The sequence below is a fragment of the Phalaenopsis equestris genome, unplaced genomic scaffold, assembly GCF_001263595.1.
Source record: "Phalaenopsis equestris unplaced genomic scaffold, ASM126359v1 Scaffold000002, whole genome shotgun sequence".
Classification (NCBI taxonomy): Eukaryota; Viridiplantae; Streptophyta; class Magnoliopsida; order Asparagales; family Orchidaceae; genus Phalaenopsis; species Phalaenopsis equestris.
The window spans coordinates 4,915,469-4,937,927 of NW_018164444.1; the positions used below are offsets into that span (position 1 = coordinate 4,915,469).

Genomic DNA, 22,459 nt, shown 5'->3' on the forward strand with positions numbered 1-22,459 from the left:
TATATATATATTTATATATAATATATATACATAGAACATGAATATAAAATATATAATTTTTGACAAAACTTCTCGTGTTTCTATATATTTACCGGACCACGATCTTCGGAACCCTAGCTCTTCGATCCTTTTGTGGGCAGAGATCAAATAAAGCTGCACAGCAGGAGTTCCCTCGCCTACGCATTCAAGTGATCTCACCTGGTTATCGAGGCAAGCTTGCCCCTTTTCGTCGTTATTTATGCAAAACATATCTCCCACAATCTTCTTTTTTCTCCAGTTTCTTATACTCGATTTGGTATCTATTTCTGAGTCCATATTGAAATGCTGATATGCTATGGTCTGTTGCAAAAGCTGCTACTATATTGTTCTGTTGCAAGATCTCATTGTAATTACTATGTGAAATATTCGGCACGACGGAGATACTGTTTTTATTTTTTATCTTCTAGGTGGACTCCGTCGATAGCTATATTTTGGTCTTGCTTTGATTCTTATATGAATCTTGAATTGCCTGATAAAGCAGCGAGGCAGCGATAGCACGCTTATCTTTGGCCTCGTCTTTTTGAGTCATGTCTCGCAAAATCTATGTTGATGCAGTTTGGTGCTATGATGGATGGTGACTCCGGCACACTGGCTGAATCAAATATTTCATGTGGACGTTGCGGCAAGCCTGCTCACCTTCAGTATGTTAATTCACCGATGGCCCATTAAATCTATTTTTTTAGTAGTGTTGGTTATCATATTTTATTTTTTTGTAGAAATTTATTATTTTTATTGAATTACTTTATGGTTGTTTGTTGATTTGATAAATATCAATAGAAGTGATTTTGCTGTAAATCCACCCACTAATTTGCCACATTAAAGGCGCACTTAAGATAGTGAAAAATGTCATAGTAGAGAGGAAAGAAAAATTGGAAGTGAGAATATATGTAATGACACTACTCCTTCTATAAAGTGCCATTTGGACAGAAGTTAGATCCTCACTCCATATGTTGGTCTAGATCCCTTTTAGAGATTATTATGAATAAAACTACTTCTGGTACTGCTGACATGAAGTTATCTTAATCTTTTGGAGGTAATTCTGTAGTTTGCATTAGTCGGAAATTTTTTTATTTTTATTTTTTGCTTGAGAGACCTAGAATTTAAAGACCAGTAGATTTTTTTTTTAGTTTAAATTCCCGCGGTTGGTTTAATATGGTTCTTATTGATATTTATCACGCTTTTAAGAAATTGCAGTATATGTGCCAGACATCCCCATTTTCTTTTTGGATTGCTATAGGCTGTTAATGTGAGCAAATATGTATTCTACCTTCTGAAACACCTGCAGAAGTCTACAAATGCAGTCATAGCAATAAAAGGAATGATATTGAACCATTGAAAATGCAATTCGTGGTTTGAATAAATAAACCCCAACAAAAACTACAAAGAGATTTCTTAGCATGGATAATGACAATAATAAAAGAACTTCCTATCATGAATTTGTGCATATGTATTGAAACAGATGATTGAAAAAATCATTAGAAAGTGAAGATGCTAACATATTGCAGATCCAACCAATTTAAAAGTGAATACTTTTGTAATGAACCCTCTGCTTAGAAGACATGAGATGAAAGAACATTCCAAGTGAAGAATCTCCAAATTGACAAATTAGGTTCCATGGTTAAGTAGGCCAATTTGAGGAATGATGCTGGAGTAGGATTTTAACATTCAACCATAATCCTATCCCAAGTCAAGCCCAACACGAGATTTCAGGTCTCGGTTAGCACAATCCACAATCCAATCTTGCATCTTTAAATTTTTTTTTTTTGTCATTAGTGATAGATTAAAGGTTTAAAATGCTATAATAAATGGCATAGGAATTAAGTTAATTTGTTATGACATCCCTTCACTACAAGAGTTCATTTTTTGTTGTTGAGAGCGACAAATTAATTTCTTCTTCATCTTTTTATTGATAATTTATTATACAATATTATTACCATCTCCTCTTCATCCATGTCAAAGGCCAGTAAAACAGTCCCTTTCCTCTGATCTTTATTATGACCAGTCTATATTTTCTTTTTTCCCCATAACATTTCTCACATTATTTAGTGCATTGAATCCTAACTATATTTTTAGGCCATTTTTCATAGAATTTATCATGTTAGTAGCTAAAATTTTTATAACAAGCAACAATAAGTTGTGATGTTTTCTTATTATCTTGGGAAATGTAATTATATAATACTTGCAATTTACATTTATACACAGCTTTCCTATGAAAACTATAATTTCTTGAATGACATTTCTTACAATTTTAAGAAGTATATTGTGCGTTTTACTGCATATCTTTGAAAATTTTTGTTTGATATGTTACACATGCTAGTATATTCAAGTTTTGAACAAAACTGTATTTTAATTTTACATTGCTTTATTGTTTAAAAGTAGCATCTTCAAAAATATCCTTTTATTTAAATAGTTTTGAGCCTAAACACCTGGGAGACAGCTTCAAGATTATCAAAATAAGTTTATTTTTGATGATCTAAAATGATAATCCCATGGTTATTAGCCATAAGTACTATTTGAATGGCCTGCTACATTCACTTTCTAACAACTCTACAAATCAAACAAACATAAAAAGAAAGGGAAGTGAGGTCATTGCCCATTAGCATCTAGTATTCCAAGGGAAGATATTGACTCTATGGTTTCAATTTGAAACTAATAACCTCATAATACGGATGCATTGATATTTAAACCAAACAAACGAAAGTGTTCCTAAGGTTTATTCCACATGCTTGAGAGGTAAATTGTCCAATGCAATGTCAAAAGTTGGTTTTGCAATCCAAAGTGAAACATTAATATTTTGTTAACTCTTCAAGCTCTCATAAAAGCTTTTAATTTTGAATTAAATAGCCTAGGTAAATAGTTTTAACTGTCAAACCATCTAATTCTTTAGCTTATCCGTGGGAGCATCAAGGTTATGAATTTTCAACACCGAGCAAGAATCGGAGCTATAAATTTTAGTTCTTACTTTAAATATTGTTGGTAACTTTGAAATGACTATTAGTGATTACGAAAATAAAAATGTTAGAATGCTCTGAGTTGCACTGCCATCAACTAGGGCAAATATTGTTAAGATTCTAGTAATGAAGACAGTAAAAGCACAAGTTCAAATATGGAAGAGCCTAGTTATGAGCAAGTAATATACATTTTTGAAATGCTCCAGACCTAGTTATGAAGAATAAAAATGGCTATTAGTGACAGTTGGGTTGATAGGGTTCTAATTTAGGATTTGATTAAATGAGGCATGCAACTGGTGAACATGATTTAATGATTAATCCATATTAATTTTAGGTTTCAGAAATATCTCCCCTTTTCCCTCTTCCATCCATGACAAAATGAACATTTCCAGTTTAGAAGAAATATTTTTCTTCCTTTTATTGTAAGCTGCAAGAAGTTACGTGTGATTTAGCTTTGATTACTTCATTGTGTATTTGATTCTGTGCAGATGTCCCAAATGTGTCGAACTAAAGCTACCTCGAGAAGGTGCTGCATTTTGGTGCGTTGTATGCTCTCCCTTCTCGGCATCTTTTCAGAAAATGCATCATATTTATACATTGATACATATAAAATCCTAATATTGTTTTCCTAAATTCCATGGATATTTCTTTGAGCGCTTGATTATGGTATTAATTTGAAGACCAATAAATCTAAATTTTTTTACTAGTGTTCTTTATTTTATGTTTTTTTATAGAATATGTGTTTGTTAATTAAAGAAAGACCCGTCTTAAAATAACTGCTCCAAGTTGATCTGGCCATTTAAGATTTGGCTCTGTTTGTGCTGTTTGATGTTGTTTAATATTATGTAATTCTTTGCTATCTTGTAAAGCGAATGTTTATTTGATACAACATGCTGCTGTTACTGATATGAGAAGTTAATTAACCACAAAGAACTTTATTCTGAATTCATGTAACTTTAGCTTAACATAAAAAATATTTATTATTCGTAAATTATTTAAACTAATTAGTTTGTTAATGAATCAATACATTACTAGCTCACAAATTTTTGCCTTGATTGTCAAGCAGCTAATTATTCGCTCTATTAATCAAACAATTTTAATATCATAGTTATTTGTTGAGGCATAGTTAATCATAATTAATTTATTCATTAATTAATGTCAGACTAGTTAGAGTAACATATCGTTTCATCAGTTAATTGTAACTATTTATCTTAATTAATCCCTAATTTATATAAAGTATTTAGCACCCAAAACATTAACCACTACCTGATAATTTAATCCATTAATTAACATTTTTTAATTGAGTAGCTCACGAGCTAATGTGTTCATTCTAGGTTGGCTCAAGTTTAGATTACATAATTAACTATATTATTTAACTTATCAGTTATTAGACTATTAAGAATATTTTATTATCAAAATCATTAATCACTACGTTTAACTAATTTTTAATTAGCTCAAGTAATCATTTAGTGCATTAACCTATTACTAATTAATATACATTATTATTCCAGGTTTTAAAAAATGAGTAATTATGAGTTTATCCAAATAAGTGTATTTTACATATTTAATTCCATTTATTAATGCTAATTTTCTATCCTGATTAATCTTTAAATTATCATTTTATTTGTTCAAGTAGACTATTATGAGCAAGCGGTTTCAAGCATTTGTCTCAAATTTTAAAAAAACTGTATTCTTGGGAATTTCTTTTTTGACTCTCATAAAGTGAAATTTTTTTCGCAATGGCTGCTATTCTCCTCAAACAACATCTGAAAGTTGATTATTCTTTCCGGATTAACAGATTTTGACAGCTTAAATCATCACCAAAATTTGGTTAATTTATCCAAATTGTGGGTTATGCTTTTCCTGTTGATAGTGAACTTGTTTTGTCGGTTAGAAATTTTTTTCTATTTCGTGATCTTAAGAACCGTGAGTTTGCTTGTTCTTATTTATTTATTTTTGTTAGTGCCTTGAGGATTGCTGGAAACAGGATTAGAATGTTGCTTCTAGCTTTAGTCCTTTTTGGGTCTGAATTCCATATGCAGCATTTTCCTCTTTCTTATTCTAAATTTTTTTTTTCTGAGGTCTCCCAAGTAGTGTATAATCAGTTTGGCTAAGCCTATTGGTTTATTTCATATCAATAAGATATAATAATGTCTTATTTTGACAGTTAGGAATGCATTTTTGTGCAGCTCTCAGGATTGCTTCAAAGCTTCATGGAGTTCTCATAAATCAGTCCATGTGAAACTAAAAGGTGATGTGGCTCTTACTAATTCTGACGAGTTGCAAAAGAGTTGGCTATACTGCCTAAAGAAAGGCCAAGCCCGGACGGCTCGGCCTCCACTTTTTGATTGGACTGGGTATAATTTTTCATAATGTTTCATACTGTTCTGTGTCACTTAAGTAATTGAATGTTTTCATCTATTATTTGGTGGAGTGTTATTTCAGTTTCACTTATATGAAATATATGTAAGGTTTACGGGCAGAATCAACTGGACCTTGATATCTTGTTGGAATCAGCTCTATCTTGATATTTTGATGGTTAATCTATTATGTACTTTTTAATGCCACTTATTTTTTTAAATGATAGATTCAAGATGGTTAAAATTAAACTTTTTTGTATTTATTGTTGTTAATGTGTTACGGATTCTGTTGTTGTACTTTGTTTATGTGTGTATATTTCTTCTTATAAGCTAGATCTTTATTAGTTGCCTTAATTTTTGTTTATTTATTTATCCTTTCAAGTAGCATAATGGGGCTCTTAAGTTTGTCCTGTTGAAATAATCCTACTATTCTTGGCTAGCACCTTTCCATCTACAATATCCAAAACTTTGTGGATAACAACTTTTCATCCTCAACATAACAATTTGTGGACAACTGTTCTCTATCTGCTTCAATACAACAATCCATGGACAATAATATTTCACTTCTACTATGCTATTAATTATTGACTCCAAAATTAAATTTAAGTTTTATATTTATTTTCTTAATAGTTTTTTATCTAACTACTTATAAATAACTCTTTTTTAATGCAAAACGAGAGAATTAAATTTAGTCAAACAATATCTCATTTAGCATTCTCTTCTCATTTTAATTTTCAAGATGGTATGTGAGGCATTAATGTTCTACTCCTTATGAAGCCGATAGGTTTTTAATTTGAAGTTTCTGCTCCAAGCTGATGGATCCTTCACATTACCGAAAGTTAATCTTCGTTTAAGAAGTGTGGTGAAAACGCATGTGATAGATTCTCCTGAAAAGAAGGCAATCACTTTTATCATGAAGAAGCTATTGGTCGAGAAATTAGTTACTCTAATGATGAAACAAACTTTTAAATGGGAAATCAAGATCCAAAATCCATGTGGAGATATTGGACTACTAAGTTTGAAGTGAATTTGCCAGTAAGTTCCATACTATAACCTAAAATTAATCGCAATTCAGCTATGAATATGTGAATAATCTCCAAATTAGGATAACCTCAAAAGAATTTTATGACCAGGGATAAGAAAAATGGTGAAGCCAGAGATATTGGACTACTAAGTTTGAAGTGAATTAGCCAGTAAGTTCCGTACTATAACCTAAAATTAATCGCAAGTCATCTATGAATATGTGAATAATCTCCAAATTAGGATAACCTCAAAAGAATTTTACGACCAGGGCTAAGAAAAATGGTGAAGCCAATTCAGAGATCTTCTCATCAAATATAATGGTAGCAAGCTTGTCTGGAAATAAGGATGGCAATTTTTGAACAGTTGAGGCAAGATCTTGCTGAAAATGAGCGGGAAAGGAGATGGAATTAGGTAGTAAGTCAATGACGCATGGCCCCCTATCAGCCTTGACAAATGATATTGGAACATAAGGAAATTTAGATCCTGCACGGGGAAAAGCCCTAGGAGTGGTAGCATTCAAAGAAGAAGCATCATAATGCAAAAGAACTTGAGGTGCCGTTGGTGACATGAATGGAATGGATGTCGATGGAAGATTTGGGGCCAGCGGTGTGAGGATGCGCAACGTTGGGCATGAGAAAGTGATGACATGTTAGATTAGAAGCGAGCAATTTTGAACTAGTATCGGCGAGTCACCGTTGTCTTCACAGGAGTGAATGGTGAGAAAAAAGCCTGGGATATATGAAGTTAAATAGAGATATCATAACTTTATGATTTTACTGCCATTACTGTTATTCTAGAAATTATTTCATCATTTATCCAGTTTTTATATCTTCAAATATACAACTCATAAAACCATCAAGTTCTGATATCAATTTTCAATTAAAAAATCTTCGACTGTTTTTAAAAATTTTTGATAAAAATTTAAAAAAATGCTTTTGCTATGCAACGCTTTAGTCATTTTTCTTACATTCTTCCCCATTCTCATTAATGTCAGTTTTACCTTATTCAAGTACTTGCTTATCTGGTTTACTGTTAATTTTCCCCATGCCTTTACTTATACTCAAATGGTCTAAAATAGCACTGTTGAATGCACTATAGCTTTTTCTTAGGCAGTGTGGAATCCGACACTAATCTTATAAATGATTTTCAGTATTCTTTGAGGATGTTGTTGGCAACTGAATGATAAATGATTTTCAGTATTCTTTGAGGATGTTGTTGGCAACTGAATGATAATTGTCTGGCAAATTTATAGTATTGAATTTACTTTTCATTTCACTGCCTCGTTTTCTAATTTTTTCTCAAGAGTTCTAATAATTTTTGTATGAATTATATAATGAAAATGCATTGTTATGTTCTTGCAGCACACTAAGACCATATCCAATATCAAAATTTCGAGCAGTTCCTGGGTCGATTGAGAAACCTGATTGGGCCATAGATGTGAGCTGACTCAACCTTTTGAACATATAGGTTCTACTGCCCTATACCACACTACTAAAGTTTAATTACTTATCAAAAAAATATAATTTTTGTTTTCTTTGACTTGAAGTGTCTTCAATGCTTTGTCAGAGTTCAGTTGATGTCTATTTTTATTTGTTTTTTTTCCCGTGTCTCAATAGATCTTAATCATATGGATGATTTAGTCATCTTCTGCATGGTTGCATGCATTTGTTTCGATAAAATTAATCACTCCTTCATTATTACTTCAGGCTGTCTTTTGTATTAACTTGATCCTCTCCAATCTGCTTTCAAAATTGTTAATGCAGAGAGGATTATGGAAATCGTAGGTTTTTTCATACTGAACTACTTTGTATTATTTATTAGATCAGCATCATCTGAAATAACACACACCTGTATTTTCTTGTCTCTTATATGCCTTGTATAATTTATTATATGCGTTTGATTTTTGGCATTCTTAATTGCTTTTTGACAGATTTAATTTTTTTTGTCATTATAATTACAAAACCACATACTAAGAAAAAGAAAGCAAATTATAATTTTAAATATTAAGCTAAAGTGAAAGTGGGAACTATATTCAAACATTTATTTGAGCCATGTTCAAACCATATTTGACTATGATTCGAAGAAGATTCAAACATGATTGAAATCATGCTTGAGCAACATTTGGCAGATAATCTGACAATAGTGAAACCATATGTTGTTGAACTCTGTATAATCTACATAGCTTGACATGATCAAATATGTTGCCAAATATCTATGAAGGGTCAACCAAAAGTATCGATGAATAATGAATTCGACAATGCAAACATCAAGTCTAAATTACTTCCATCGTCTTCGAGATCCTCCAAATAATTCCTGCTTGCAAGATAATTTTTGTCAAAATTACGAAGATAATTGGCAAATTCCCTGCAATACAACACACTAAATCTACATATGCAAGCGGATGACGATATGTTTCTGAGATGTAGGAATGAATAACATTTGTGAGGCATATATATATATATATATATATAGAAGAAAGAAAAAAATATAGCTATACATATATATGATCAATTAATTATATATGTATAATTAAATAATTTTCTTATTAATATATACCCACTAAACTATATTATATTTATATAATTAAAAGAAAAAAAAAACATCCCACTTCCCTCAAATTTTACCACATACTATTGCATGTGTAAAATTCCAACTCCTAACATGTCTACGCGTCCTCATCCTTTTATTGCCAAATAAAAATAATAATAATAAAAGAAAAAAATTCCCAACTCCATTCCTCTAGTTTGGATCCAATTTGAAACCCACGCATAAACTCATTCCCACACCATCAATTGATGAAAACCCCCTTCGATTCCTCTCGCACTACACCTCTCGCCAATGACTCCACTATGGCCGTTTGGTCTGCTAAGTGCTAACCACACTTCTACAATAAAAAACATGAGATTCTACTCCACCGCCTCCTGTTCTCACGTGAAATGCATCCCATCCTCATTTTGACGAAACCCACACCCACGCCGAGGAGCCATCTCCCTTCATTTCCTCCTGTCAACCAAACTCATAACTTTTTCTCTTCCATTCTTGTCTCTAACAACCGACATCACCAAATGACCCTCCCAAACACAAGCGATCCACTCCCCACGCTCCAGATCCCATTGCTCCACACATACCCATCTGTTCCGCACTCGATAAAAGCTTAGGCTAGCAACGTACTTAGGTCACATATCGCTTTCTCTTCCCTCTCTTGCAATCCGCTTGAGGCTCACTCCTCACTTGCTGCTGCTGCCTTGCTCGTCTAGCATCCTCTTCTATTCCACATCATTGCAAACCCACAAATCCCCCTTTGTTTGCGATTGCATCATACTGGATTATTATTTTGGATCCCTCACATTGTAGCAGGTCATCCCAAATGATGTTCATCTCCTTTTCTCCCGGGTTTTTGCTACAGCCATATAACCTTCGTCTACGCTCTCATCTGCTGAAAATTCACTTCGATTCCTCACACAACACCTCTCGTTGACGACTTTGGAAAATGCTCTTCTTAATCTTCAATCTTGGTGCATCATAAGATAAGCTTTATTTTTAACATCCATCACCTCTCCTCTTCCTCCTCCTCCACCATTTAGATAGAATCGTCATTGGTCCTTATGACTCCTCTTCTCATCATCGTTCTCGGTTTGCACAGACCGAGACTTCACCTTCCATTTCTTGTCCCCATTTCATACCAAAGCTCTACCTTCTCTCGTCTTAACGCCATACTCTCCACCCAGAATCTCTTTTGTGCAGATGAGCTTTCGCTAAGCTATTCAGTTCTCCATCTGCTACATGAGAAATTAGCTTAATTGTCTCCTAGTAGGAAAACCCAGTTTCACCTTCACTTTTGGCTTTCTCTAGGCGACCCGAACTCCAATGGCCACCCTCTCCACTCATCCCGCTAAGATTTTATCAATTCTTCGTCTTAGTAAGGTATAAAATAGGCAAACTTAAGTACCCGTTCGGGATGTTGCACCTCGTCCCAGAAGTTCTGTATTAAGTATCCATTCGGGTGTTTCACCTTAACATGGAAACTCTATTTGGTTATTCATGATGGTACCTGAAGGCCAATTCTATAATTACCTTTTCGGATTATTCAGTCCCGACGGGAAAACAATATTATGCTTTATTCAAATAAGTATAGGCCTATGCATGCCTCTTGCGTAACCAAAGCGATTCCTGTTGATGGAAGATAGGTGTTAGGCATATGAATATGTCGAAGACATTCAAAATCAAGTGGGAGTCAGGATCTCTGGCATGTCCAAGTGTTTTTCGAAATTTTGACTGAAAGTTGAACTTAAAAAAATAAAAAAAAGGTCATATTAATCAAAACTTAAAAGAACTCGTATTGATTAAAATATGAATTGCAAATCAAAATAATAAAGAATTCCAATGAAAATTTAAAAGCAAAATTTAAACATTAAGCAAGATTTACAGGGGACTCGATAATTCATCTATAGGCACGAAGAAAACTTTTAATAAACTCAGTCACTCGAGAATAAACATAAGTAGAACCTGCAATGAATTGCATCACCCGCTCATGAGCACAAGCAAAATCATTTAATGAATATTCAAAATATTGGTTCGAGCTGAAAAGGCATAAAATTGAATGCAGATAAAATTTAAAGAAGCAAGTTCCTCGTTCATAAACTTTATTGAAGCTTAAAACTCAACAAAGTATGAATTGAATACAAAATAAATGTCATATTTTGAATGTATAATAATAATGTATATGTGCACAAATCACCATTCGATCTGCAACCCTCAATATAAGCGGACTAAAGACGATATTTAAGCTTAAATGAAATATTTGTGTGGAATTTAGTGATAAATTATTTGCAGAAATGCCTGAAATTCAGATGAAAATGTGACAACATGATTTTTGAAGACATTTTGACTTAAAGATGTTATCTTGAAATTCAAGGAAAAACATTGATTATTGCACATCCACCTCAAAATGCATGCACATGCCTAAACTATTAAAATGCATGTGCTTTGCTCACATGTTGAATGCTTGATCGTATAGTCTAAGAATACTTTGCGCACTTAATTTGAATTGGATATTAAATTTCTTATTTTGAAAAAAAAATGCCAAACTCTTAAAATACTCATTTTTTTTTAAATTCCGAGAAGTCTTTAAGTAATCTAAAAATATCCAATTACTCTGAACATTGAAGATTTCAAACGTATTTTAAAATTCAAAAATTTACGCTCTCAAGTTGAGCCGTCTTTTTTATAGAGCTCGGTTGTAAGTCCCACTAGCCCAATTTGATCCTCTTTCAAAGGACTAGAGTTGATAAGGATGAGTAATGCTTAGTCAGTCATATTTTTCTTCATATAGGGATTGAAGTTGATAGGAGTTACTAATAATTGAATATTAATTTTATATAAGAAATAAGGGGTGTTTTATCTGTATATTCACAAGAAGTTATCTTAATTTTTAACCCAATCCTTTATAAACGGTGTATAGGTGAGAAGAATTAAATGAAATAATCAATTTCTCAGTTATGACCGAGTTGTTAGAAAATTTCAACCGGATAGATCAATTTCTCAAACTAAGCTTTAAAATTTATTTGAAATTCAATTATCTAAATTTTTGAAACTGATTCTCTATGAGCAGGGCAAAGTCAATAATTTTCAAATCAAATAATTAATTTTCCAACAATGGCGAGTTGAAGGAAAATTTTAACCAAAGGAGTTTATTTATAGCAAATTTCTCGATGATCCCTTATAAGCAAGGCATAGCTCATAATATTCAAATCAAATAAGTCAAATTTCTCGATGATGATGGCCGAGTTGTTAGAAGATTTCAATCGGAGGGGTCTATTTGTTAAAATCTAATTTCAATAAATTTCTTTTGAAGATATTCAAATCATACAATTCTTAAACATGATCTTCTGTAAAGTGGGGCAATTCTATAATGTTCAAATCAAATATTTAATTTCCCGATGATGACTGAGTTGATATAAGATTTCAATCAGAGGGGTTTATTTTCAAAATTTACCTTTTAAATTTATTTGATATTTAATTCATATAATTTATGAACTCGATCCGCTGTAAGTAGAATAGAGTTGATAATGTTTAGATTTAATCGTGGAAACTCGAGCCTTTTCAACCAAGACATAAAGTTGGCAAGATTTAATTCTAATAAAAAAATAATAGAATCCAAAAAATTATAAAAAATAAAAATTATAAAAATTAAAATCACTAAAAGCTAAAAATAAAAATTTTTCCACCGTCTGCATCAGTTTGTCGAGGGCAATAAATTTATGTCTGATCTAAACTCACTTAGAGCTAGTGTCACATCATATATACTACTAAATTTACTATCAAGTTATTCTATGCCGTTATGGATGTGACCTGTATCTTTCCTTTGTGTGGCTTGGCCAACCGACTCCATGAAAAATTGGTTAAGACCTGAGCACCCTGACCGGGTAGTTGTCGTCAAATGACAATATTAAATTAATGTCACAAATATGACCCGTATATTCTCCAATGACTCTTTGCTCTTTGAAATGTGAATGATAAGATATATTTGATAGGACACAAAATCTTCTGTTAGCTAAGTTTGACTTAAATTAGTCTTCTTAGACAAACTTCATCCCATGTGTACAAGGTCCCCATGGACAAAGTAACTCCTGACTGCTAAGGATCATTCAGACAGGTTGAGTCGACTACTTTCTCTGACTAAGTTGATCAGGGTTCATGACAATTCAGGAAGACATACCAAGAGATCTTGATCGGGTTTGTTATCATCTATACTTTTAAGCTTAAAGTAACAATTTTTATAATGTATAAATTCAATCAAATTTCACAATGCAAAACCCTAAATTGCTGCTACTATATGTTGAGTCATCAACGCCTCAACGACTAGCTTTAATTGAAAGCGTTCTCGTGTTATCAGAAGGGATAATTAATCATAAGAGCTTGCGTCTATGGGAAACCTCAAACCCCCTATCAAAAGTCCTCACAAAATGAAGGCGAAATCTTTGGGTAGTGTTTTATCTAAAATTTCTTCAGCCTTTTGAAAATTTAACCCAAAACATCAAATAAACTCCCTCGTCGGTTATTTTCGAGAGGGGATAGGGCAACAAATTTTTGGAGCCTACATATGCTTGTAAACGCATGCCTCAAATGCCTTGAGGCGCACATCTCAGATAAAAAAAATATTTAAGTTTCACTAGGGATAACAACGCAGAAGTCTTAGACATTTTTTATGCACTTCATATTGGGGCGCGCATCGAGGTGCTCGCTTCAATTATTTTTTAAAACCATGCATAATGCATGATGATGATGATGATGATTCATCTTTCCTTTGCTGAAATCAGCATCCATTTTTAATACTTCTCTGATGGTACCTACTTAAATTCATTTAGGGTGGCCTAGATAATTGCGCACAGGGAAGACATGATGATATATTGTCCAGTTATTTGCCTGCTAGGTTATTTTAATAATGAATGTATATCTTGAGTTTTCTGTTATATCTTGTGCCACATTGAAGATTAGCAAAGTTTCTCGCTAAAAAAATTTGCAAGCACACCCAATTCCTTTTTTGTACAGTAAATAGAGTTTTATTACTTTTTCTGAAGCTCAGTTGGATTTTACTTAGCCCTTAAATTTTTTGAGCTTATTCTATTATGGTACACAGTTGGTTCACTAGGGAGAAGTGCTAGTGTCTGCTTGTTTTCTATAGGCTTATTTATTTTGGCAAATACAACATTGTACTGGGTAGATACATTTCTAGTTGGTATCACATATTTTAATTACGTAAAGTTTGCTATTCATTAAAATTGTCATTAACTTCATTATTTTCAGATTCGTTTATTGTGGTCTTTTGGTTTTGCACCACAATGGTATGATATTTCTAATTATATAGATTCATTTAGCAACCATATTTTACTCGATGTATGCTGCATGATACTTACATTGCTGGCTGAAATGACATAATTTACTAATGGTTATGAGTTTCTTACGGTGGGAGGTTCTACCCTAAAGTGAACGGCGGTGACTTTAATCTTGTATATATTGTATTCCAACTTAAAGTCGCTGATCATGGTGGTGGTGGTGGTTATATAAATTCATCACAGCAATCCAGTCTTTGTTAACTACACTATTTTACATTCTGTTCTCAACATATATTTGTTTATACATCCGCTTCATACCATTCATCAGATACATGGCGAATATGGATTCTATAATGCCTTCAAAGCCCTTCTTTTCTGTGCTCTTTTTCTTTGAAAGTGAATTTGGGGATTTGGTTGCTTATCTTTACTTAAAAAAAGGAACTAAATAGATGAAATGGAATTTTTGTCCTGCCAGGGAGTCCCCAAGATCGAACCAAACAGTGACTTGCAGAGTAGAGTAGAAGTAAGCATGGCTAAGATTTTAATTATATCAAGCTTTAAGTGATAATCGAAGCGTAACTTTATTTTATATTATGTTGGCATGTGTACATTTTAAAGATAAAGACGGCAGATCAGATCGACCGAATGAGAGAAACATGCCGGGTAAGTTTGTCGTCATTGTTTTCTTAATCTTTCTGTTTTTGGGATTTGAAGTCATTTTGTGTATTAATAATAAGTCTGTATGGTGTGATTCTATCATTTATATTGCTACATTAATGTAGCCACGGAGTGAAAATAGAATCAACAACTAATTAATAATTTATAGTTCATGTTACTGAGTAAATAGGTTGTTGGATAGTTGCTTTCAATTTTTTCCTAAATGTGATTATCCATAGGAACATTTAGTGAATGGTTGGGTAAACATTAAGCAGTTTAGAATTAAGAGTTGGTCAACTAAAGCCGTAGCCTATGAAGTCTTGACCATTGTTTCAACTTTTTTAATAGAATTCTGTTAATCTTGATAGAAGCATTACATGAAATAATAATCTGTGCATAGTTTTTTATTTTATTTTATTTTCATTAATTAGTTTATTTTAATGTGTTATTTTTGTAATAAGAACATGCTAACAATGATGGACAAGAGAGGGATGTCTTTCATGTTGGTTTTTATGATTTGGCATGGTTTGTTTTGAATCAATTTAGTTTAGATCCCGCAAAGAATTGAGGTTGTTGTAGTAAGGTTGTTTTGGGATGTCTATGATGATTCGTTGGAATTTTTTGTGGCATTAAGAGATGGGTGTAGTTATTGGTGTGGGAACATATCCATTCTTTTGCAGGTCGTGCTGCACGTCTCTTAGGGACATCAGGTCTTTTGGTTTTGGTGGCTTTTTCAGATCTGATGAATTGAGATTGTTGTTTTGCTCTCTTCTTAAGTGTTTTGAATTATTCAGTTTTAACAACTGGATGATTGTTTCAAATGTGGATAGGAATTATGAGAAATTTTAAGTTTTGGCTATAATTAATTTGGAAATAAATTTAAACTTGTATTTTTGTCCTATGCTAAGTACTAGAATAAGGACGAGGAGACTATAACTAGTTATTTTGTATCACGTAGTTCTGAACTTTGTGCTGAATAAAATTTATTTAATATTTTCAGCCTTATGAGTATAAGTTAGATCTGCGATTCTTTCACGAGTAGTACAAATACGAGTATTGGGGGCAGCCATCTCCTTGTACTAGCGTACGGCTTGAATTTGTTGTGGCATTAAGAGATGGGTGTAGTTGTTGGTGTGGGAACATATCCATTTTTTTTGTAAGTCGTGCTGCACATCTTTTAGGGGCATCATGTCTTTTAGTTTTGATGGCTTTTTCAGATCTTATGAATTGAGAGTAGTTTTTGTTTTGTTCTCTTTTTAAGAGGTTTGAAGTATTCAGTTTTAACAACTGGATGATTGTTTCAAATGTGGATAGAAATTTTGAGAATTTTAAATTTTGGCTATTATTAATTTGGAAATAAATTTAAACTTGTATTGAGTTTGTCCTATGCTAAGCACTAGTATAAGGATGAGGAGACTATAAGTAGTTATTTTGTATCATGTAGTTCGGAACTTTGTGCTGAATAAAATTTATTTTCTTTTTTCAGCCTTACGAATACAAGTAGATCTGCTATTCTTTCATGTGTACTGCAAATACGAGTATTGGGGGCAGCCATTCCCTTGTACTAGCGTGTGGCTTGATTTTTCTATTTTAATAACTTCATTTGTTATTTTTTTTAAAATATGTATAATTTGTTATTAGTTTACTGCATATTAGATAGTTCTCAATTGTAGCGAATCAAGTCTAAACTCATAATAAATATACAATACACACTGATAGAAGTGACAGGAGTCAAAAAAAAATTTTTGTAAAAAAATATAAAAAAAATGATAAAAACCACGATGTCTAGGCGCCTAGCCTAATCAAAATAGTTCACTATATAAATGTTGTCACAAAGTTTCACACTTCTCCTCCATTTGAGAAGATCCCACAATATTTATTTATTTATTTTTGTTACAATCAGGATAATTGGATGAGAACTTTAATGTTAATAGTTAGAGAGCATGTAGATAATAATAACTGGATTATAAAATCCGTTGGCAGTGGTCAGGGATGATTTATAGTGATTATGGGCTTTTTTCTATTTTCGTGAGTTTAGATTTAATTCTGAGTTTTTCTTTTCTCCCTCATGTTAAGAATTGTAATCTATTTATAGTTTTGAGTGTAATATTTTGGTAAATTTGACTAAAAATCCCAAAACAGTTTATTAGCTTGTTCATGTTGTTCCTTTGGTCATAGAACATTCTTTCAACATTTAATAATCTTAATGATTCTAAAATTGAGTGATCTTATGTTTGTTTGATTCAACTCATCGAGACGCTCAGTTTAACTATTAGCATGTCAAATTCAAAGATTGTTTTACCTGTTAAGTACGCTTTCAATTACTTTTCAAACGTTTATTTTGGGCTTATTTAGACTCAAATTTAATCACTTTAGGTGTTGTTGGTTTGTATTATTGAGAATTTCAACTTGATTATAAATTTCTTAAAATCATAGTTTGGATAAGCTTGAGTTTAACAATTAGCACGTCAAATTCAGAGATTGTTTTACCTTTTAAGTGATGCTTCAAAGCTTTCAAATACTCTTAAAATGTTTGTTTTGGGCTTATTTAGATTCAAATTGAATCACTTTTGGTGTTGTTTGTTTGTATTATTGAGAAGTTAAACTTGATTATAAATTTATTAAAGTTAAAGTTTGGATGAGCTTGAATTTTACTTTTAAAGCTATCTTATCCGAAATGCATTAGGATTCATTCCTGATAATATGAATTTTCTAGTAATATATCAATTGGCTCCGTATATTTTTACATCAAGACCTTTGCTAGCTAAAAATAAATCCTGTGTAGTAGAAAAATTTTGTGATATCAAGTTAAAATTTTGGAGAAATTATAATGCTCAAGCACTCCCTAAATATTAACTGAACCTTCCGTTAGGTCCGTAAATCAAGTAAAGTTATTTTAATCATAATTTCAAATATTTTTGAAGTTAGCATTGTTGAACTTCGTCATTTAACAAAAGTATACTATTGACACGGGGAGCATCAATCAGCATGCCATCCATATGATTTGTAAAATCAATAGCTGTGGGGTTTGACCACCCATCTCTTTTATGAGGACTGCATTTAGGTCGCAATTCTCTAGTTTAGCTGAACAATTGTTGTATTTTAAAGCTATGCTTATATGCAAAAAATTAGAGTAGGAAAAAGGGCGTGTGTGGGTGCTTACGTGCCCGTGTGGGAGGAAGAACCCTTTGAGCCTCATCGCATCTCATTTTTGTGGTTATGTTGGGGGAACTTTAACAAGCTTGGAGGAATGATTTCATGGCACGAGCAACGTACTTGATAGCTTGGATCAACAACAGAGGCTAGCACAAATGAGGATGGATACCTTAATGAACTACTTCATATAGATTAGAAGCTGACATTATGATTATGTGGGATAGTTGTACTCTTCCATCTCTAATATGTTTACGAACAAAAACTTCAATCTTGTCAATGTCTCTTTCCATTGCCATCATCGTATATGGAGCCTCCAAGATGCTTGTGCAATGAGGTGGATGATTAGCAACTCTCTCTTGAGGAAGCTCTCTATTTTTTACTCTATTTATGTTTAGGGAAACGAGGGAAATAAGTGACTTAAGTGTTGGGGTGATTTATTTTTCTTTGCTCATTCTAATCTTGCTTTGCTTTTTAGTTTATGCTAACTTTTTTGTTGTTGTTTTTTTTTAGAACTTCTTGAGAAAGATCTCATTGGTGTTGGCTTGGTTTTGTCCCAAAATTGTCATGTGGATAGCTTACATTTTTTAAATTAATTAACTTTTTTTTTTATAGTGGAGAGGGCATAATAATATTCAAAATGTGCCTAGTCGCTATATATTAAGTTGTATTAATTTTAATTAGATGAAGTCTTAAATTTTAGACATGCGTTAACATAGCATTACTTGTTGGCTTCTTTAATTTTTATGAAAAATAGCAGTGGTATCACTACACTGGCTCGTGGAAATCATTTATTTATATTTGGTACAATAGTACCATGGTGATATGCCACTTTTAGTCTTTTGTACGCAGTTTTCATCACAAATTCACCATTAGTATGTAATATTACGCTTTTAATTCCTATACTATAATTTTGACTGATGCGGGAAAATATTTAAAACAATTTAATGCTTCTTAAAGTTGTGTAAATTTCAAGTATTACACTATTACTCGTACAATTTTAAGCATAAAATCATTAAGTGGCAAATCACGAAATGATGAATGTGAGTTTTCTAACCAGGATGTTTTTAGTAAAAGATATTGGAAAATAAAAATGAGTTATTATTTGTTTGAAAACAAAAGAATGAGAGTTTTCATCTGTTAAAAAAGAGATGAGAGCTATCATCTTTCTATAAAAAAGATTTTTGTGACATGAAGTGTTTCTTTGTATTAGCTATAACACTCCTTGGTGGTTTGTCAAATTTTTTATATGTTTTGATGGAGGTACTAATAGACCCTTGAACGGCTCATTTTTCATGAGATCATGACGTTTTATTCACATGTCATTTTGCTGAATCTAGGACTACATGTGGTTTAATTATGCTCAAAGAAAATCAAACATAATTCTAAATTCACTTAGATGGAGGTACTAATAGACCCTTGAACTGCTCATTTTTCTTGAGATCATGAAGTTTTATTCACATGTCATTTGCTGAATCTAGGACTACATGTGGTTTAATTATGCACAAAGAAAATCAAACATAATTCTAAATTCACTTAGATCACATAAAAAATAAAACCATGTGCCATCAAGAAAAATATGGTACTCGAGAGTTTGCTTGTATCTTAGCTAACTTATAATAATTTTACAAATCACCAAGTTAGATTGAGGCTGATGTGAATGAATAGTCCTGGCATAAATTTTTTTCTTTTGTAGGTGGATGATAAATATTATTCTTTTGGTTAGGAGAATGATAATTTCTTTTTTTTTTTCAAAATTTATGCGAGAAATATTTTGCTTAATAGACTCGTTTCATTTCTTTGGTTATTTGGCAGTTGATATTTTCATACTAGAAATTTCACAAGTGATACTTAGAATTTATATAACTTTGAAATGTGCAAAATTATATATGATATTTTCTTTTGTCTATCAAGAGTAGAGGCATTGGAATTAAAACTATGATATTGCAGCTTGTAGTCATGAAAACTTTTTATAGAAAAAATAACTAATGCTGTGAAGCTATTTTATCAAATATAAACAGCTAATTTTTATAACTCGATGCAATAATATCCGTCTTATTGTTTGTAGAAAAAAAATGTAAACATGTCATGTTATGTTGATGCTTACATGTAGCTAGACTCACTTTCATTTAATTAAGATTAATACATTTTAATACATGTGGACTATGTCCTCTTTTTTTTAAACATTTTACTCTTCCCACCCTCCAAATATAAATAAATAAGAAAATGGAAAAAAAGGCAAGTTATCTGCATGACATTTTTAAGATGAAATCAAGCCCAAACTAATAAAATATATCTTAAAAGATTTTTGGAAAAATATTACATAGGGATTGGCTCACTTTCATTATTATTTTACATCCTCACCCTTCAAAGAGAAAAAAGGAAAGAAAATTGAAAAACTAGGTTTCCACTTGAAATTATTAAGAAGGAACTAAACTAACAAATCCTTCTTGAGAATTTAGTAAAAATAACATTAGCAGAAACCAATGGATAAAGCAAGATCAAAGCAAGGCCAAATTTAAAAGTACCGATATCATAAAAGATAAAGAGAGAATAAAGCAGAACATCCATGTTCGGGAGCTGCTAGCAACCTTATCATACTTGTTTTCTAGAGGCTCTATATGCTGCGCAATTATGAAGAAAAGAGACATTGCTACGATTGGGGTGTGCTAGTTTGCAAAAATATAAAATCGGGAGGAGTTATAGAAACCAACTGTCGGTCAACTTTTCGATTTTGAAAATTGAAAATCATATTTGAAATTTAATTTAATATAAGAGATATATAATTTGAATATAAGGTCTATAGTTTAAATTATGAAAGTAGTATTTTATTTTTTTAAAAATGAGACCAAATGAATCTCATTAGTCTAATAATTTGCATAATCGTGTTCAATACCGTGAATACTACACCCTCCCGAAAGATAAGTGTATACCTCGGCGAAAGGCCTAATCCTGCAAACTAAGAGATTTGTGACATATATTTGGTCTACGAACTTTTTATGTGTGACCGACAAGTTTTCCTATATAATATAAAAATTAAATAGGATTTATTTTACTTGAGTTCCAAGTTTTCGATAGAGTCAAAATCATATAGTTAATTACATCCCAAATGACTGGGGTCACTTGAGAAAACTCTCGATAATGATCAGAGGTACTAGTCTTCAAGTTTTCAAAGTTTAAGTCAAATCTTCAAGTTTTCAAAGTTTAAGTTTTCACGGTAGGACGTGGAAAAACAAGTGGGAGTGACTCAAATAGGAATAATTATTTTCAGGAATACAAAGAAAGGAAAAAGGTAAGGGATGTCACTGATCTTGAGGGAAAACTTCAGTGACTTCCCAAACTATCTTAATGTGTGGTTGAGTTTTGGAGACGATGTTATGTAGATGTTTAATTCTTCTAATTTTATTATTTGGGACTTACATTTGCATAATATTTGATTATGCAAATAGCCTGCAGAGATATGAGAGTTTACGTCGTATCACACGACAACTTCAGAATCTAAGACGAGTTAGGACTTATGCTGCACAACATGGTTGTACAGGAGCCTAAAGTTGGTGTGAGGATTTACGTCGTGTTGTGCCAGCTACCTCGAAATCCTGTGTGTTTTTAGACTAAAGAGTGAGAGATTGCTGAAGAAGATCCTTTTGTTGCTCGATCTAAGTTTCTTGTAGAATTTGTCGGCCGTTTTATTGTTCAACTTCACTTTCGTAGTTTGAAATGGTGATGATTTTGTGATTTTGAAAATAATTTAAATATAAATATAACTTTTTTAAAGAAGTAACATTTTAATTTTTAAAATAAATGAGACCAAACGAGTCTCACATTTTTAAATAGTTTAGATGATTTAATACAATACTACAAGCAATACATTTATCCCGAAGAATAAATTTATCACTTGTAATAGGGATTTAATCATCTAGACTAAACAATTTGTGACATCCGTTTGGTCTGCGAAATATTTTTATAAAAATGCCAACAAGTTCCCCTATCTAACATAAAAATTAGATAGGGTTTATTTTATCTGGGTTCCTGGTTCCCTATAAAGGCAAGCCCCTATAGTTAATTACATCTTAAATGATCGAAATCACTAAAGATAACTCTCGATTAAGATCAGGTGGTTTTGCTTTCAAGATTTCAAAGTTTAGGTTTTCACGATTGGACATGGGAAAATCAAATGGGAATGACTCAAAATAGGAACAATTATTTTAGGAATTCAAATAAAGAAAAGTAGGGGATATCACAGATCCGGGGGAAACTCCGGTGAACTCCCAACTATCCTATTGTTTGGCTTTATGTCTTTGAAGAGATAATTATTTGATGTTTCAATCCTGCAAATTATTTAAGATTTAGGACTTATGTTTGCACAACATCGGACTGTGCAAATAGCCTAAAAGACAGAAGGATTTACCCCATACCATACGGTAACCTCGGAATCCTAAAA

The 22,459-nt window shown here is 32.1% G+C and overlaps 1 protein-coding gene across 2 annotated transcripts in view; it reads left to right on the top strand.

Moving 5' to 3' along the window:
* The first annotated feature begins 51 nt into the window (after positions 1 to 51).
* LOC110021932 (methionine aminopeptidase 1A) overlaps positions 52 to 22,459 on the top strand; it is a 66,400-nt gene continuing 43,992 nt past the window's right edge. Inside the window, exons 1-7 of one of the 2 annotated variants that reach the window (XM_020720662.1) lie at positions 52 to 210; positions 595 to 680; positions 3,479 to 3,529; positions 5,180 to 5,347; positions 7,735 to 7,810; positions 14,684 to 14,731; positions 14,827 to 14,871. In XM_020720662.1, the coding sequence (XP_020576321.1) occupies positions 604 to 680; positions 3,479 to 3,529; positions 5,180 to 5,347; positions 7,735 to 7,810; positions 14,684 to 14,731; positions 14,827 to 14,871 (465 nt within the window). In that variant the 5' untranslated portion in view covers positions 52 to 210; positions 595 to 603. The remainder of the gene's footprint in view (positions 211 to 594; positions 681 to 3,478; positions 3,530 to 5,179; positions 5,348 to 7,734; positions 7,811 to 14,683; positions 14,732 to 14,826; positions 14,872 to 22,459) is intronic. The other variant, XM_020720669.1, reaches the window with a different exon arrangement.